This window comes from Anomaloglossus baeobatrachus, chromosome 4 (genome assembly GCF_048569485.1).
Source record: "Anomaloglossus baeobatrachus isolate aAnoBae1 chromosome 4, aAnoBae1.hap1, whole genome shotgun sequence".
NCBI classification, from domain to species: Eukaryota; Metazoa; Chordata; class Amphibia; order Anura; family Aromobatidae; genus Anomaloglossus; species Anomaloglossus baeobatrachus.
Genome location: NC_134356.1, coordinates 2,336,118 through 2,356,506, shown reverse-complemented (window position 1 = coordinate 2,356,506; position 20,389 = coordinate 2,336,118). Strand labels below are relative to the sequence as shown.

General features: G+C 45.1%; 1 protein-coding gene across 2 annotated transcripts in view; it reads left to right on the top strand.

Annotated features, from left to right (window-relative positions):
* Positions 1 to 20,389, top strand: part of PTPRO (protein tyrosine phosphatase receptor type O) — a 468,010-nt gene that overhangs the window by 56,075 nt on the left and 391,546 nt on the right. For both annotated transcript variants that reach the window (XM_075343481.1, XM_075343482.1), the window contains exons 2-3: positions 7,608 to 7,884; positions 11,283 to 11,441. In XM_075343481.1, coding sequence (XP_075199596.1) covers positions 7,608 to 7,884; positions 11,283 to 11,441 — 436 coding nt within the window. The remainder of the gene's footprint in view (positions 1 to 7,607; positions 7,885 to 11,282; positions 11,442 to 20,389) is intronic.

The window sequence follows — 20,389 nt, the reverse complement described above, 5'->3', positions numbered from 1 at the left end:
CCATTTTGAGAACACATCTACCACAATCAATGCATACCTGAGACCATGTTTACCTGAGGGTAAAGGACCAATATAGTCTATCTGCAGTGTAGACCATGGACCATCTGCAGGTGCGATCCGTAGAAGTGGTGGCTTCTGTCCTTTAGGTCTTGGATTTATTTGGGCACAAATGAGACATGATAGTACAACACTTTGAACTGTTTCGTCCATTTTTTCCCAATAAAATTTCTCCTTGAGAATGACTAACAATTTCTGTTGTCCCAAGTGACCTAAACTCTCATGGTTGTATCGAGTGAATTCTACCTGTAGATGTTTTGGTACAACTGGACGCAATTCTCCATTTGAACTGTGACACAAAACCCCATTTTCACAGATGAAAGGAGGCTTTGGATCATCCAGAGAAATAACAAGAGAAGGATCTTTTCTCTGTTCCTCTGCAAATGAAGGTATGTACGTGTCTGCTCTTTGAACCGCTGAAATCTCAGAAGGTTCAGAGTCAAACACTTCCTCTCCTGTCAGGGCAGCTTCTTTGGCTAGAGCATCTGCGGTTGCATTTCCTACAGATAACTCATCATCAGATCTTTGATGTGCAGCGACTTTCACTATAGCAAATCTATTTGGGGCCCTAGATGCCATCTCAAAAATTGATTCTAGAGTTTCGCGGTGCAACAAGGCTTTGTTGGATGAGTCCACATAGCCTCTCCTTTCCCAAACAGGCAGGTAATCGGTTAGGGATCTGACAACATAGGAGCTATCACTGTAGATTACCATTGGAGTTTGATCATCAGCTTCATTCAGCTGTAGGACCATTCTTACCGCTTCTATCTCTGCCCTTTGAGCTGAGAAATGACTTGGTAACTTGTGTTTTACCACTTGTCCTCGCTTGGAATAGAAAATTCCATATCCTGTGTGATAGTGTCCTTCCAGGAAAAATCTAGAACCGTCTACAAACACGGGTTCATCTGCGTCTTCCGACTGTCGTCTGAAGAGAGATGGACTTGGTTCATGGAACGTTTCTATGCAATCATGGGTTTGTCCTTCATACTGCATCAATTGAGGAAGAACATACTTGGCCTTATAATCTACCTCAATTTGATTTGGAGACAATGAGAGCAACCAATGGGCAAATCTCTGATTTGACACACCTGGGATGTTTTTCTCAAAGAGAAGTTTCAGTGTGGAATGTGGCGTTTGGAGAATAACCTTTTGGAACCCGATGATGTGTTGAGTGATTTTTATCGCAAAATACACTCCCACCAGGTGTCTTGCGCACACCTCAAACCCCCTCTCAACAGGTGAGAGAAGCTTAGAGAAGTACCCCAAGATTCTCCATTCCCCCCCTTGCAGCTGCAGCAAAACCACAGAGACACTTGTCTCTGAAGTGTGTGCTTGAAGCGCAAAAGGTGCGTTCTTTTCCACCATACTTAACGCAGGTGCGTGTTGTAGATCATGTTTCAATTGTGTGAAGGCTTTTTCCTGTTCAACACTCCAGGGACCAAAATAATCATCATTGTCACCTTTTAAAAGATCATACAAAGGTCTGGCTTTGTCAGCAAAATTTTCAATGAAATCCCTTGAGTAATTTACAAGTCCTAAAAAATGTCTTAGTGCCTTGTGTGATGTTGGAATTGGAAGAGATGCAATTGCCTCTATTCTGTCCTGTAGGGGTCGCCGTGTACCTGGACTTAGCAGAACTCCTAAAAACCTGACCTCAGTCTGCATCAGCTTGACCTTTTTGGTATTCAGTTTTAAACCTGCATCATGCAGCAGCTCAAACAATTCTGCAAGCAAGATCACGTGCATCTCCTCATCCTCCGTGCTCAACAAGATATCGTCCACATATTGCAATAAACATTCCGGACGAGAAAATTTCGACAAAACGTTTGCTAGCGCCTGATGAAAAATGCTTGGCGACATACTAGCCCCCTGAGGAAGACGACAGCATACATATTGCTGATCGAGGTGGTTGAATGCAAATCGATATTGGCAACTTTGCTCAATCGGTATACTGAAAAAACCATTACTGATATCCAACACTGAGAAATACCTTGCCTTAGCATCCAATCTCGACATCATGTCATGTGTATCAGCTACAATCGGTGCTACATTGGGAGTACACTTATTGAACATCCTCAAGTCCAACAACATCCTATAGCTACCATCGCTTTTCAGAACACACCACAATGGATTGTTACAGACAGAATTTGCCTTACGTATGACACCTTGAGCCAACAATTCCTGTATAATCTTAGACATCGGAGCAACTGACTCCGGAGGCAACTTATACTGACGCTGTGGAGGTGGGTCTCGGCCTTCAATTTTGACAACTACATCCTTCATTGTTCCAACCTCATTCCTGTACTGAGCCCATAAAGAAGGAAACCGCTGTACTAACTCAGTCAATACTTCGTCACCACCAGTTTCAGGCCACAAATGATCTGCTGACACTACATCGGTCAAACAAATGGTCCCGACATGACTATATTCATCTGGATCAATAACTACCGCCTTACAACCGTTAGAATCTTTCCATACTGTTTTGTTACCCAAATCAATAATCCAGCCATGCTTTTCCATAAAATCAGTGCCAATTATATTCTCAGTATCCTGACAACACCAAATATCCATTTTCGTTTTCAAAAAACCAGGTATTTCCAAAGAAACATCCTGCGCTAAAGTCACCTTAGTTCCATTTTTACCACTGAAACCAACAATTGTGCATACAGGGGAATCTGGCTTTAAATGTAAATCAACATTTGTGACACTTAATTGCGCACCTGTATCAAGGAGAAATGTTACTTCCTGACCTTCAAGATTTACCTTTAAAAATGGTCGACCACAGCTATCCATTGAAACTCGAGTAACAAATTCCAGTGGATGCAGCCTGGGGACCGGCTTTGCTAGTCAGGATGATGGAGAAGGGAGAAGAGCAGCAGGTGTCTTGCCCCTTCCATCCAATCCCTGTATGGACATTTCCCTTATCTGTCTGGTCAGAGGTGCATATGGTGATTGGTTATTTCTGTTGTCAGTATGAGTGGGCGTGTATGGTGATTGGTTATTTCTATTGTCAGTACGAGTAGGCGTGTATGAAGGTGGAGGTGCTGAAGATGGGGGAGGGGCACTGGATGTGTTTGGCATCAGTCCATTCTCCTTACCCAGCCTTTCCTCAGCTCCCGCCCTCAGGAATTTCTTGCATTCCCACTTCAGGTGTCCGGGTTGGCCGCAAAAAAAGCAATGAATTGTGCTTTTCCTGTTACCCCCCCCTGAATTCTTGTTTTTAGAATTCAACACCGGTCTTTTGTTGTTTTTGATCTGTTTTTCCCAGGATACTAATGTGTCAGTGTTCCCTTCTATCATGGCTATTTTTGATTTTACCTGATTTTGCTTCATTCGTCTACGTATTCTATCAATAAATGACGTGGCCTCTTGTAGACTTTCCATTCTAGAAGCTATTTCGAATGAAGCAGGGTCCAAATATTTAAACTTTTTAACAAAGGCCTTGATCATGGAAGGCGGTTCTTGATCAGATCCGATTTCCAGTACCATTTTGTAGGCCTGCTCAAATTTGACTACAAAGACAAATGGATCCTCCTGTATGTGTGTCTTAAGGTTTTCTAACAATTCGACTGTTGGGGTAGTCTCTCCTGTGGTAAAGAGAATCAACTGTCTCAGCCTATCTTCCTTTGTGTCATGGATCAGGTCATTGTGTTCGTCAGTCCTAGGTGTTGCTTGTAACCTTTTTGCCATGTGGGAGGGAAGCCATACCTTGAAAATCTTGTTTCTCTGTTCATTTGTTAGATTATATTTATCCGAATGTGACTCAAAAATGTCCGCATTATGGAAGGCGTCCATTTTATCATCATATTTGGGTATGTCTTTAATGATTTTCATTAATTGGTCATGGATTTTAATGTTAAGACGGGCGGCCTTATCATGTAACTTCTTTTTCCGAAGTTCCCCCTCATTCAGACTCTCGTCCTCGGCCGTATCCAGCCTGTCCGGGATGTCTGAACTTGAACCAGGTGATGCGGAAGCATCTGTCTTGTTCTGTCTCGTATTAACAGATACATATTTAATATCTTTCCGTAGTTTTGATATTAAATCTGCTCTTGTTTCCAACTGATCCTCCAGATGTTCGATATGTTCTGCTAATATCGAACAATTTGGACAATCTGTTGCTTCTGAATCTGTGACGTGTGTGTCTGTTGTATTGGACGTGCCTGTTGTTATGGGTGTGTCAGTCACCATGCAGATAGTGTGTGCATATGGCTGTGCCCCACCCACCATGGAGTTGTAAGTGTATACCATACCCAATACATTCTGTATCTTTTTCTGTAACCGATTCACAGTAAAAAACTTTTTATCTAACTTAGTATTCTCAAGTTCACATTGCCGGTACAGATTTGACCATAACTGTGCGTCACTATGTGTATGGTCAAAAGAATACTCTACATGACAGTTACTAGAATAATCATGAATAAAATCCATTTCTCACCAATATGTGATGCTTGTACTTGAATGGCTTCAACCGTCTTATGGATGGATGGTCCTGAGATGGCTTCAACCGTCTTATGGATGGATGGTCCTGAGATGGCTTCAACCGACTTTTGGATGGATGGTCCTGGAATGGCTTTGACACATACGACCTCCGTGCAGCTTGTCACGTTAACCCTCTCTTAGGTTCTGATGTGGACACAGTGTATCGTCGTTCGCCTGCAGCTTGGACAGAAATTACTCACAGACCCACAGACCCCCCTTCTCGGACAAAGGGCAGGGAATGACGTGAGAAAAAAAAAAAGAGTCCTTCTGCAAGAATAGGCAGCGTGAAAAAAATCACCTCGCACAGAAAACAGCTGTGTTTCACAATCATTCAGGCTGGTGCTCGCCAAATGTTAAATAATGGGTATACGGCGACAACTGCATAGCCAGTATATAATGATTGGAGCGAAGATAGGTCAAAACCATATTATGAATTTATTCAGATAAGAGTTGGAGGGTTACAGTCATTAGAGAAAAATAACTGTCTTGGCTTGAGTTAATGGATGGAGACAGATAGAAAAAAATAACAGTTCATATGTCTTACATCGCTGTAGTGTGTAAGTCGTCTCGGGATGGTCTGTAGATGGGTCCGTCTTTCTCCTGTCACCTTCTGCCTCTCCCTCCTTCTCCACTACCTTTGAAGTGTGGGCTTCTTTTATAACCCAAAACCCCTCCTCCTGATTGCCCTTATCTCTTTACATGGTAACACAAAAACTAACTATCCTTATTTTAGGTTGAGCATTACATCATGTCACGTGGTACATTTTACCCGCGAAATAAGTGTACCTGCGCAGTAGACCTGTAGCAAAACCTACTTCAACTTATATATATAAACCCTTTGAAGCTCGCTGGACTTTGACCTTAAAGTAACAGTAAGACGTTTCTCATAGCTATTTCAGCTCTTAGCCCAACATTCCAAACAGAATATAGCAATATGCTGACAACTTTGACAAACAATGTCAGATGGCTTTGATGAACAACTAGCAGATGACTTAGGTTCTACAATGTCAAAACCCTTGGTTAGCATTTTCCAACTCACAGGCATCCTTAAAGGGATGGGGAAATATACATATATTTATGAATATATGTAATCCAGTCTATGAATCAATCTCCATAAACTCACTATTTTACAGTACAGTACACATGTTACAGGCAGTGATCGGTACATACAGAGTATATCGGTAAAGCATTGGTAGACAGTGGTAGTGCAGTACATATGTTACAGGTAGTGATCAGTACAGTACACATGTTACAGGTAGTGATCAGTACAGTACACATGTTACAGGCAGTGATCAGTACAGTACACATGTTAAAGGCAGTGATCGGTACATACAGAGTATATCGGTAAAGCATTGGTAGACAGTGGTAGTGCAGTACATATGTTACAGGCAGTGATCAGTACAGTACACATGTTACAGGCAGTGATCAGTACAGTACATATGTTACAGGCAGTGATCAGTACAGTACATATGTTACAGGCAGTGATCAGTACATACAGAGTATATCGGTAAAGCATTGGTAGACAGTGGTAGTGCAGTACATATGTTACAGGTAGTGATCAGTACAGTACACATGTTACAGGTAGTGATCAGTACAGTACACATGTTACAGGCAGTGATCAGTACAGTACACATGTTAAAGGCAGTGATCGGTACATACAGAGTATATCGGTAAAGCATTGGTAGACAGTGGTAGTGCAGTACATATGTTACAGGCAGTGATCAGTACAGTACACATGTTACAGGCAGTGATCAGTACAGTACATATGTTTCAGGCAGTGATCAGTACAGTACATATGTTACAGGCAGTGATCAGTACAGTACATATGTTACAGGCAGTGATCAGTACAGTACATATGTTACAGGCAGTGATCAGTACAGTACATATGTTACAGGCATTGATCGGTACATACAGAGTATATCGGTAAAGCATTGGTAGACAGTGGTAGTGCAGTACATATGTTACAGGCAGTGATCAGTACAGTACACATGTTACAGGCAGTGATCAGTACAGCACATATGTTACAGGCAGTGATCAGTACAGTACACATGTTACAGGCAGTGATCGGTACATACAGAGTATATCGGTAAAGCATTGGTAGACAGTGGTAGTGCAGTACATATGTTACAGGTAGTGATCAGTACAGTACACATGTTACAGGTAGTGATCAGTACAGTACACATGTTACAGGCAGTGATCAGTACAGTACACATGTTAAAGGCAGTGATCGGTACATACAGAGTATATCGGTAAAGCATTGGTAGACAGTGGTAGTGCAGTACATATGTTACAGGCAGTGATCAGTACAGTACACATGTTACAGGCAGTGATCAGTACAGTACATATGTTACAGGCAGTGATCAGTACAGTACATATGTTACAGGCAGTGATCAGTACATACAGAGTATATCGGTAAAGCATTGGTAGACAGTGGTAGTGCAGTACATATGTTACAGGTAGTGATCAGTACAGTACACATGTTACAGGTAGTGATCAGTACAGTACACATGTTACAGGCAGTGATCAGTACAGTACACATGTTAAAGGCAGTGATCGGTACATACAGAGTATATCGGTAAAGCATTGGTAGACAGTGGTAGTGCAGTACATATGTTACAGGCAGTGATCAGTACAGTACACATGTTACAGGCAGTGATCAGTACAGTACATATGTTACAGGCAGTGATCAGTACAGTACATATGTTACAGGCAGTGATCAGTACAGTACATATGTTACAGGCAGTGATCAGTACAGTACATATGTTACAGGCAGTGATCAGTACAGTACATATGTTACAGGCATTGATCGGTACATACAGAGTATATCGGTAAAGCATTGGTAGACAGTGGTAGTGCAGTACATATGTTACAGGCAGTGATCAGTACAGTACACATGTTACAGGCAGTGATCAGTACAGCACATATGTTACAGGCAGTGATCAGTACAGTACACATGTTACAGGCAGTGATCGGTACATACAGAGTATATCGGTAAAGCATTGGTATATATAGTGCAGTTCTCCTCCTACTGTCCCAGCTGTGTTATGTTTCCGTTTCTCTTCTTCTAGGAGTCGGCCACGTTTCATGTGAAGGTGACAGATGAGAACTTGATCGTCGCCTCCCTGGATGACTCGGATATAACTCCGTCTCCATTGTCGTTGTACATAGTGAAGATAACAGGAGAATCTAAGAATTTCTTTCTCCAGTTTGAGAAGTTTAACGGTTCGTTACCGGATCCCGTGAAGTTTAATGCCAGTTACCATGGACTTTATTATATCATAACATTAATGGTTGTCAATGCCAACCTGGAATCAAGACCAGCAAGATCAGTGACAGTTCTGACTAGTAAGTAAAAGGGTAAACTGGGTCCAAAAACTTACTGAGCCATCTGATGAAAGGCAGTTGACATCAGGGACTCCAGACTCTATTAAATCAGGGATACAGCTGATATCAAGGGCTCCAGATTTCTCTACATCAGGGAGTCAGCTGGTACCAAGAGCTCCAGACTCCCCAACATTAGGGATATCATACAGCTGGTATCAAGGGCTCCAGAATACCCTACAACAGGGATACAGCTGGTATCAGTAGCTCCAGACTCCCCCACATCAGGGGAACAGCTGGTATCAAGGGCTCCAGACTCCCCTACATCAGGGATATAGCTGGTATCAAGGGCTGCAGACTCCTCTACATCAGGGGTACAACTGGTAACAAGGGCTCCAGACTCCCCTACATCAAAAGTACAATTAGTATCAAGGGCTTCAGAATCCCCATCATCAGGGGAACAACTGATATGAAGGGCTCCAGACTGCCCTACATCAGGGGTACAGTTGGAATCAAGGGCTCCAGACTCCCCTACACTAGGAGTACAACTAATATCAAGGGCCCCAGACTCCTCTACATCAGGGGTACAGCTGCTATCAAGGGCCCCAAACTCCCCTACATTATGGGTAGAGCCGATTTCAAGTGCTCCAGACTCCCCTACACCAGTTGTACAGCTGATATCAAGGGCCCCAGACTCCCTTACATGATGGGTACAGCTGGCATCAGGTGCTCCTGAGTCCTGACTCCTGTACACCAGGGATACAGCTGGCATCAAGGAATTCAGACGCCCCTACACCATAGATACAGCTGGTATCAGGGACTTTAGACTCCTCTACATCAGGGGCACAGCTGGTATTAAGGTCCCCAGACTCCAGTATACCAGGAATTCTAGCTGGCATCAGACGCTGCAGACTCCCCTTCATCAGGGACACAACTGGTATTAAGGGCTCAAGACTCCCACACTTTAGGGGTACAGCTGATATCAAAGACTCCATACTTCCTTACATCAGAGGCACAGCTAGTATCAAGAACTCTAGACTTCCTTACATCAGGGGCACAGCTGGTATTAAGTGCTTCAAACTCCACTACACCAAGGATACAGCTGGTATCAAAGAGCTCCATACTCCCCTACATCAGGGATACAACTGGTATCAAGGGCTCCAGACTCCCCTACACCAGGGATACAGCTGGTATCAAGGGCTCCAAACTCCAGTTCAAACGGGATACAGCTAGTATAAGGCAATCCGGACTCCTGTACATCAGCGGCACAACTGGTATCAGGGACTGCAGACTCTCCTATATCAGTGGCAAAGCTTGTGTCAAGAACTCCAGACTCCAGTACTCCAGGGATATAGCTGGTATTACGCTCTCCAGACATCCCTACAAATCTGATATCAAGGGCTTTATATTCCCTACATCAGTGGAACAGCTGGTATCATGGGTTTCAGACTCCCCTACATCAGGGGTACAGCTGGCATCAAAAGCTCCAGATTCCCCTACATCAGGGGTACAGCTGATACAAGGCTCTCCAGACTCCCCTATATCAGAGGCACAGCTTGTATTAAGGATTTCAGACTCCCATACATCAGGGGCACAGCTGGTATTCAGAACTACTGACAATAGGGATATAGCTAGTATCATGAGCTCCAGACAACCCTACATTAGGGTATCAGCTGGTATCCAGACTCCAGTACACCAGGGATTCAGCTGGTATCAGAAGCTCCAACCTCCCCTACATAAGGGGTACAGCTGGCATCAGGGGCTCCAGACACTCCTTAATCAGAGGTACAGCTGGTTATCAAGGAATCCAGACTCCCCTACTTAAGTGGTACAGCTGGTATTAGGCTCTCCAAACTACCATACATCAGTGGTACAGCTGGTATTAAGGGCTCCAGACTCCCTTACATCAGGGTTATAACTTGTATCAAGGGTTCCTGATTCCCCTACATTAGGGGTACAGCTGGTATAAGGCTCTCCATCAGAGGCACAGCTTGTATTATGGACTTCAGACTCCCATACATCAGGGGTACAGCTGGCATAAGGCTCTCCATCAGAGGCACAGCTTGTATTAAGGACTTCAGACTCCCATACATCAGGGGCACAGCTGGTATTTAGAACTCCTTACAATAGGGATATAGCTAGTATCATGAGCTCCAGACAACCCTACATTAGGGTATCAGCTGGTATCCAGACTCCAGTACACCAGGGATACAGCTGGTATCAGGAGCTCCAACCTCCCCTACATCAGGGGTACAGCTGATATAAGGCTCTCCAGACTCCCCTATATCAGAGGCACAGCTTGTATTAAGGACTTCAGACTCCCATACATCAGGGGCACAGCTGGTATTCAGAACTCCTTACAATAGGGATACAGCTAGTATCATGAGCTGCAGACAACCCTGCATTAGGGTATCAGCTGGTTTCCAGAACTCCAGACTCCAGTACATCAGTGGTACAGCTGGTATCAAGGGCTCCAGACTCACCTACAACAGGGATTCAACTGGTATCAAGGTCTCCAGACTCCCCCACATCAGGGATACAGCCAGTATCAAGAACTGCAGACTCCAGTACAAACGGGATACAGCTAGTATCAGGCAATCCCGACTCCTCTACATCAGCAGAACAGCTGGTATTAGGGACTCCAGACTCTCCTACATCAGTGGCACAGCTGGTATTAAGGGCTTCAGACTCCCATACATCAGGAGCACAGCTGGTATCTAGAACTCCAGACTCCAGTACAATAGGGAAAAAGCTAGTATCAGGAACTCCAGACAACCCTACTTTAGGGTATCAGCTGGTATCCAGAACTCCAGTACACCAGGGATACAGCTGGTATAAGGAGCTCCAACCTTCAACCTCCTCCCCCCTCCCCTACATCAGGGGTACAGCTGGCATCAGGGGCTCCAAACTCCGCTGCATCAGAGGTACTGCTGGTATCAAGGGCTCCAGACTCCCAAACATCAGGGATACAACTGGTATCAAGGGCTCCAGACTCCCTTACATTAGGGTATCAGCTGGTATCCAGAACTCCAGACTCCAGTACACCAGGGATACAGTTGGTATTAGGAGCTCCAGACTACCCTACATTGGGGTATTAGCTGGTGTCAAGAACTCCAGACATTCTCCCTCATTTTGGGGGTCATACTGTCATACAGTGCTCTGGGCCTTCTCCGATACATATGGGGTACAGCTCCCATCCAGTGCTCTGGGCTTGTGTGCAAAGCTCCAGACCACCTCCATTATGTTTGGATATCCCTGGCATGCAGTGCTCACGGCCTTCTCCTCTCATATTTTGGGGCACAGTTGGTATCCTTCTCTCTTATTTCAGGACTAAGGAGTCTGTTTGGGGTCTATTACTGTCACGTTATTGACCTCGGGTGGCTTGTGACTTTCTTTTCATGACATTTGTGTCTTTCTTGCAGAGCCTTTGCCGGTCAGCAGTCTTCTTCTCCATGATTATCACCCGTCCCCAGAGACCGGAGTTGTGTTCGAAGTTTTTTATCCTGAAAAGTTCAACGTCTTTACAAGAGTTAATATCAGCTATTGGGAAGGAAGAAATTTCCGCACGATGTTATACAAAGGTCAGGGTCCTGTTATAGTGAGATGTGCCAGAGTGCGGCGCTGATGAGATGGCGCTTTCTGCAGAAGATGGACCCTTAAGGCCCCTTTACACACTGAAACTTTCTAGCGATCCCACCAGCGATCCCAACCTGGCCGGGATCGCTACAAAGTCTCTGGTGAGCTGTCAAACAGGCAGACCTGGCCAACGACGCAACAGCGATCCGGACCTGCAGAACGACCTCGCTAGTCATTGGGGACGTTGTAAAGCAGCTTTTTGAAAGGGAAGTCGCTAATGAAGTCGCTGTAAAGTCCCCTTTACACACTGAGACTTTGCTGCACAGCGGGAAACAAAGGACCAAAGAATGGTCCTGAACGATTTGTAGCGATCACAACTTCACAGTGGGAGCCAGGTCGCTGATGTGTTTCACACACTGCAATGTCGCTGGGGAGGTCGCTATAACGTCACAAAACCGGTGACGTTACAGCGATGTCGTTTGAGATGTTGCAGTGTGTAAAGCCACCTTTAGATCAGTGTCTGTCAGACAGATGATAAAGCTTTGCTAAATAAACCTCAAATATCTCATTGTGATGTCCCACAGTGGGAATTAAAAGCCAGGAAGATAACGTTTAGGGAAGTTTTTTTTTTATAAAATATTTTTAAATAATAATAATAACAACAATAATAATAATAATAATAATAATAATAATAATAATAAAAAAGCACATACAGACAGAGTGAAATGATGGAAAACCCCTGTAACCAGAAACTTCTATTACCCCAAAATGTTTCCCTTAAAAAAATATGATTTTCTCACAAACAAACAAATCTTCATACGGTGACATCTTGGAAATAAAGCAATAAAGGGTAGACAGATTTCATCACGACAAAGTTGTAAAATGTTAAAAAGTCAAAAACAAAATATTCACTCTGTAAATAGCAATAGTGGATGTAAATAAAATAGGGCATTTACTTAAAGGGAAGGTGTCGTCCCAAAAAAAAAATCAATAACTGAAAAAATGTAAAGTATTAATGTTTTAATGTTTTGTTTAAATGTTATTATTTGTTTTTAATTGAGCAAAATATAAAAAAAAATTAAAATGTTTGATATTTTCCACTGTTAAACACTAGGGGGAGCAGCTGCTGAAATCTGGACTGAAATTTACTGTAGATCTAGCTCAGATTATAACTGCAGTAAAAGTGGCCGGCGTCTGCCCTCCTGTGTGTGATGTCACCTCCCTCCCAATCTGGGTGTTTCCAAAAGGATAAGGCTAGTTTCACACTTGCGTTGAACGGTAACTGTTGCATTGCGTTGTGTGACGGATGCAACGGATGTGTTGCATATAGTGGCACAACGGATGCAACGTATGCTGCAAAACAACGGAATCCGTTTTGATTTTTTTTTTTTTAAGTTTCACCGGCGGCATACTATTGTGAACGATCAGCTGATCGCTCCCAGTAGCCGGCCGCCGGGTGATCAGCTGATCGCTCCCTGCAGCCGGCCGCCGGGTGATCAGCTGATCGCTCCCTTCAGCCGGCCGCCGGGTGATCAGCTGATCGCTCCCTGCAGCCGGCCGCCGGGTGATCAGCTGATCGCTCCCTGCAGCCGGCCGCCGGGTGATCAGCTGATCGCTCCCTGCAGCCGACCGCCGGGTGATCAGCTGAGCGCTGTCACTTGCCGGCGCCCGGGCATGCCGGCGGGCGGGTGCTCAGCTGAGTGCTGTCACTTGCCAGCGGCCGGGCATGCGGGCGGCCGGGCATGCCGGCGGCCGGGCGCTCAGCTGAGCGCTGTCACTTGCCGGCGCCCGGGCATGCCGGTAGCCGGTCGCTCAGCTGAGCGCTGTCACTTGCCGGCGGCCGGGCGCTCAGCTGAACGTTCGGCCACCGCGAGCCAAAATAAAGTTTGTGATTTAAAAAAAAAAGAGCATGCACAGTGAAATCCAGAGGATTCCGCTGCTCAAAACAACGTTACATGCTGCGTTCCTCCCGCTGGGCGGAAGCAACAGAGCGTCGCCCAGCGGAAGCAACGCAGGTCCTTTTGGTACAATCTGTCACCCATACAAGTCTATAGGAAACAGCGGAATCCGTTAACGGATCCCGCTGTTTTCCAAAAGGGCGGATTGTAACGGAAGGAAAACAACGCAAGTGTGAAAGTACCCTAAGAGAGAATGAAATTTAGGAACACGGTGTGGAGCCATTTTGTTTGTGACCACAAATGTCTAAAGTGTCTCCAAGGACAGCAGGCAGTATCACACAGAATAGGATTAGATACCCAGCTCAGGAGACAATATCACACAGGATAGGATTAGATACACAGCTTAGCAGGAAGTATCACACAGGAGAGGACTGGATACATGGCTCAGCAGACAGTATCACACAGGAGAGGATTAGATACACGGCTCAGCAGACAGTATCACACAGGATATCATTAATACACAGCTCAGCAGACACATTATTATGATAAAAAACTGTGAAAGCCACCCCATCACATCAAGGTGACCCGTATCGGGACGGTCCTAGCATCTAATACTGAAAACCTTACCATATATCCAGAGAAGTAAATATGACATAAGGACTGAGCAGAACCAGGGGCCAATATGGACACCCAGCAATGGGAAGCTATAGAAAGTAATGTCCAGCTGAAATAATGGGACGCTACACCATTGTTTGCATTACTACAGAAAAAGAAACGCAAAGAAAACCAAACGAAATTAACTGTATACTGTCAAATTGTAGGAGCATGTGTGCCGCCCCTGTGTCAGTAGCCGGGCTGCTCGAATCTGGATCCGTGGTGGCTCGAGGGACGTCCGGACCCGGGGGTCGTGTGGCCACTCAAATAAAGGGGGTGTATGTAAAGGGGACGATGTGAAAGGTTCGTGACGCCACCCGTGGTGTGTGGTAAGGGCAAAGTACCAACTCTGCGGCTGGGAGTACCCGGTGGCGATGGTGTGGGCAGCCAGGTGTTTAGCCCCTCCACGGGTAGGGGGGATGCCCCGGGACACGGTGATGGTGTCGGGGACGTGCCGTCGGGCCGGTAAGGGTTATTTGTGTACTCACTCAGTCCAATATGCTAACAACCGTGGTAAACCAAAGTTTTTGATGCCACTGCAGCAGGGAGGGAGCACGCCTGGATCTCGTGCCCGTTGGGTTGCTTGTTAGCCTGTGACCTTGACCTTGGCACCTCTTTCTGTAGTTGGTCTCTTTCAGCTTGAAACTAAACGGGTCCCGCTCACCCGTATGGCTAACGGAGTGAGCTTGCTCTCAGGGTTCACGCTTGGGATTTTCTAGACTAGGCAGTGGGAAAGTCCTATCCCCCTTGTTGCGCTAGTACCCCGATTTTGGAGCGGGTGGAGAACGGATCTTGAAGGCTCCGTCCTTGTTGGGTGAATTACCAGGATGCCTGAAGCTACTTCCTGGCCTGGGGTCCACGTACCCCGTCATGCCATGGGCCATGCCCGGTGATGGCACAAGGCTGCCGGCTGTCCTTCTCGACAGTCCGTGCCCCTTGTCACGATCCCCTGCGACTGGGGTCCTGCTCCTACCAGGCCCAGACCAACATCTGCTACCTAGTAAATGAGTAGCTCAGCTCCTGACCTCTCCACTTGAGAGTCACCACTCAACTAACTGTCTCCTAACACTCCTGACCTCCCCTTCAACCAACCCCCCAAGTGGGCGACCCTATTCCCTTCAGGCTGTCCACTGGTTTGTCTGGTGGGTGTGGTGCAGAGTGTTCCTAGGGTTTTGATTAGCTTGTTCTTAGCAACACCAAAGGTCAGGGACCCGTAACCAAGGAGGAAATGGATACTGTGCAGATGGGCAGATTTCACAATATCCTGTGATGACCTGATAGGCCAGGGCGTCACACATGTTCACACAAGCTATTAAACAGCAACACCCAAGTGAAAAGCAAATACCCTATAACAAGTAAAATAGTTATGGCAAGTAAATAGCAGAACCCATTCCATAATCTGATACATGGATGGTGCCCCGGTGGTCGGAGGGTCTGTTTCGATTTTATTGGGAGTGACTTGATGTTCCAATATGTAAAATAAAACATATCTTTGTTTAGTAATCCAAAATAAGAAAGATTAGCCATGTTTCACATTTCCAAACCTTCGTCTGACAATACTGGGGAAAAAGAAAAATAGAATTGTGAAAGATACAATTACGACAATGTCGCGGGCGGAGGAGGGGACGCTGCGCTCTCCCACTGCTCGGGTCCGGCCGCTGGTGCTGCTGCTCGGTGGTGGCTCGAGCGGTGGGCCGGATCCCGGGGACTCGAGCGGCGCTCCTCGCCCGTGAGTGAAAAGGGGGTTTGGATTGATTGTGGGGATTTATTGTCCGTGACGCCACCCACGGCTGTGGTGATAATGGTGACACCACCGCTGCTCTGGACGGGGATCCCGGGAGCGGTGACAGGGAGCAGCTTTGTTGTTAGTTCTCCCCTCCGTGGGTAGGGGGTTGGTTGTCCCGGGGCCCGGTGATGGGGTAGGGATGGATGGCAGGCGGGTTACGGGGCCTGGCGAGGTGCAGGGTCGCATGGGCAGCGCTGTGCCGCACGGCACGGTGGTACTCACTCAGCCCAAGGATGAAGACACAGTTCTCGGTAAAACACTCGGCTGGATGGACGGGTCCCACAGACGGCTGCGGTGTTGTTTCTCCCGGCAGGTTGATGGTGACTGCCTTTCCCTGCACCTAAGTACGGTTGATGGTTCCGATGGGTTCCCACCGGTAACCCGCTCCCCAGCTTGGATATGGGCTGGAGGAGCCCCTCTTTGCCCGCAGGCACTGGCCCTGAGAAACGGTTGCCTTGGCGGTGGCGGTGTCTCCCTCTGTTGGTTGGACTGTTGCCTTCTGTCGGGACTTGACTGTTTGGAAACCCAGGAGGTCCCCTTCACTAACAAATCGGCAAATTCACAGCGACTCCTAGCCTTGCCGGGGTCCGAAAAGCCCCTGCCAGATGGTGCTGGCTTCTCTTTGTGTACCGGTCCGGTACCGCCGGGCCACCGCCCATCCACGGTCCTTACGGTAACTCGTATAGGCCACTCCTGCAGACGGTCACCACCGTCTGCCAACCTTGCTGATCTGTCCGGGTCACACACCCGGACCAACTTCAGGCTGCTCTCTTACTACTTTCCTCCTTCCACTTCAAACTCCACAACTCATCTGCCTGGTTTTCCCGCCTCTAGGACTGTGAACTCCTCGGTGGGCGGGACCAACCGCCTGGCCCACCCCCTGGTGTGATCATCAGCCCTTGGAGGAAGGCAACAAGGGCACAATCTATACAATCTGTACAGGCCATGAGTAAATCAATATTGTACACGTCAGATCTTATAGTGGTGTGAATAACATGTAAAGTGGCGCGGGATGGTAGTCATGGACGAGCTGTGGATTTTCAACAACCCGGCAACACCTTGGTAACACCCTGGCAACACCTCGGTAACACCCCAGCACACTACATGACAGATGTGGTTCTGGCTCAGTGTGTGAACTTGTGTAGTACGGGTGGTACGCTCTTGCAAGCCGTATGGTCGAATAGCTCTGGCTGGCCAGGACCAGATGTTAACCACTTCACGGAAGGAAACCACCACTCTGCTAAAAAGGTAGTCTTTATTAAACAGAAGACTGATGGCAACTATATACACACAAATAGCCGACGCATTTTTTCTTGGACGTTTCAGGGACATTACAGAATAACTCCAGACATATTCCTTCAGTATGCTCCACCTCACAAGTTCTTTTCCTTCCACATAGGCCTGAACAATACACCACCACCCAGCTCAACTTGACATCACAGTCCTTTAGAGTCATCTTTCAACGAGATGGTAACAATATGGCCGGACTAGGCTCGTCGTTGCCTGACACTTTGGAACTCCTGCCCCGGGCACGCTTTTCATTTGTTGCATTGTTATGTCTGGGCCCATCAATTCTTCAGCTATAAGCTACGTCTTGCTGAAGGTTCTGTCATTCTAGCAGGTTTATTTTCTTTCTATGAATACAATTGAGAGTTTCCTTGGCCATGTGTTTGGGATCTTCGTCTTGCTGTAATGTCCGCCCTCGTTTCATCTTCAGCTTCCTGGTAGATGGCAGCAGATTTTTACCAGGAATGTCTCAGTACAGGTGTCCATTCATCCTTCATTGTATTTCAAGAGCAAGTGATCAGAGATATTGAGGCGATTGTTCACCCTGAACTCCCAAATAACCTTACTAATGATGAAATTGTGGCTATTAAACTTGAGAAAGTGGGATGATGTAATAATCTGGAAAGCAGACAATTGAGGAGCTCATTTATCCCTCACAATGTGGAGACCCCCATAAAATCCTGCTGAGAAGAGAAGCCAGGTGGATTATGTACTTAGGCACAAGGGGCGCTAGGATTTAACGAGAACACTGAGTTGTCAGGTTTTATGTAACAATGCAGCTGATTTAGAGAAGAGCTAATGTAATTTTCTGCCTCAATATATAATATGTACTCTGTATCTTTCAGCTTCTTTATATTTGTACTTTGTATTTGTATTTTACCTATTTCATTTTTTACTCTTGATGACATTAGCATTCACTCACCTGAAAAGGAAGTGAAGGGGCATTCTTCCCTTGTGTCAGGACCTGACGAAGCGCCTAGGTGCGCGATACGGTCGCCGTCGTCTTGGCGTGCTCTGTGTCTTAGACGTATCCGATATCCCCCCCCTGTTTGTTATTTTAATTTTTGATGAGATAAAAGAAGATTTCTACAAAGGGTGAGTGCCACCATTCCTTTTCTCCCTGTGTGGATAGTGGACACCTTGTCTAGTGCCTTTTGTTAATAGTATAGGATCTGATAAGTAACCCGACGTGTATATATCCTAGTCAACAGGTTGGTATAGATAGCTGTTAAATCATTCCTGAATACCCCTGTTATCCCAAATTTGTCTAGCACTAGATCAAGCGATTTCCAATTTACGTTATCCGAAACCTTTCCGGCATCTAAGGCGACAATGCTGGACTTCCTTTCTCCATTCCTCCCCGTTTAATGGCATCCTGTGCTGCTAGAACCGTTCTACTATTGGAAATTGCTGCTCTATTTATGATAAAACCTACTTGAGGCGTTCCTATAAGTGCGGGAAGTAGATGTGTAAACCGATCGGCCACTATTTTAGATAGAAGTCTGACATCTTGGTTAATTGGGGATATCTGTCGATATGAGGAACGGTCATTTCCATCTTTCCCATTTTTGTATAACACTTTAATATAAGCCGTGTTCCCTGATTCTATTTTGCAATGTATAATTAATACTTTGGCCAATGTAGGTGTGATGTCCTCCTGTAAAATCCTATAGATTTCTTCCGTTAGACCATCAGATTTTCTATGACTTGCAGTTCCTCTTCTGTTGTTATTGGTGCGTTCAAGCTTCTCTATCACGTTCCTCCAGAACAGGAAAATTCAAAGTGCTATTGACCCTCCGTCCTTCCCTTTCATCTATCGGGCCTTGATCATTTCATATAATATTGTTGTAGAATAGCATCTTGGGATTGTTTTGGGTACAACCATCCACATCTTTTAAAGAACCAATAAAACACCAAGGTTTTCTCTGTTTCGCCATATGTGCTAATAGGGCCAATTTTTTTGTTTCCAAGCTTAAAATACTCCGCTTCTTTCTACTGTCCTTTTCTATTCAAATATACCCCAAAAATTATTAAAATAACTTTTATTAATTATTGCTAAAATTCACCCATAGACAAACATACAACATCAATGAGTATTATAATTAGGCAATGATATAAATATCATCAATGATATAAACATCAGACATATAATTAGACATCCAAATCCAGGAGCAATGGTGTTTCCCACTCCCACCAACCCCAAATCACATCTAGTTCATGATTTAACCATCAATAATTGTATAAGATCATATAATAAGATGGCATAGATGGAAAGGAGGAAGGAAAGAAATGCAGATCAGAAATAGTTGGGTTAGTAAGAGTAACTGATATAAATGACCTCAATAAACAATTATATACTTATTGAAGGCCATCGAAAAAGGCAAAGAAATTTTGTTTGCCTCTATAGATGGCCACAATATCAGCCCAATTGATGACACCTCAGATACAATTAAGATAATAAATAACTTGAGGGCCACTTTTTCCAAATTATATTAATACTTATTAGTATCCATAAATCATTATTCAGATGGCATTATCAACATAATGGAGACTAATATAGTCCAAACATTAGAAATAGCCCCTCCATTATATATATGATGAATTCTTTTAGAAAATTCCCAACAGGTCAGAGATATAATACATACACCTGGTATAGATTATTACAATATTATATACGTCCAGTGAGATAGATGTTAGTAATGTCCAAACTCTTGATAGATGGATCACATACACATTACACATCCACTTAGAACTCCTATAATTAAAGGAGGAACTCCACCGATCTTCATGGGATTAGATTAGTAGGATTAGGATTTTAGTATTTCAGTATATCCAACTTCCATTTCCCTTATTCTGACCAGACATACTGTATATTGTGCATGGTGGGCAGCATTAAACATCCAAAATGACCTTCACCTCGACGCGTTTCCCCCCTTTTATCTATTCAAAACAAGGGGTTCATCAGGAGGATTTTTTAGCAATAGGATCCATGAGCATGCCAAATTTCAATAGTTCATTAAGAATCTAAAAAAGAAACATGGAACCTCTCTGTATACATTATTTATATTCACTAGTACAGAGATCCAATTTTTCCTCAATCCTGGACTTCAACGACCATAGGCATGGAATAATAGATAGGCAAAAGCCCAAGTAGATAGATCACACGCCAATATCATTTATAGTTAGGGGCAAATTATAGGGAACCTCCCCCCTCATATTACAAAATGGCCAGGATAATAGATATTAATCAAACACATTCCCTTATTGGAGTCCCATATAATGGTCTCAAAGGATCCCCACCAGTAAATATATCTCCCCACATGTCATG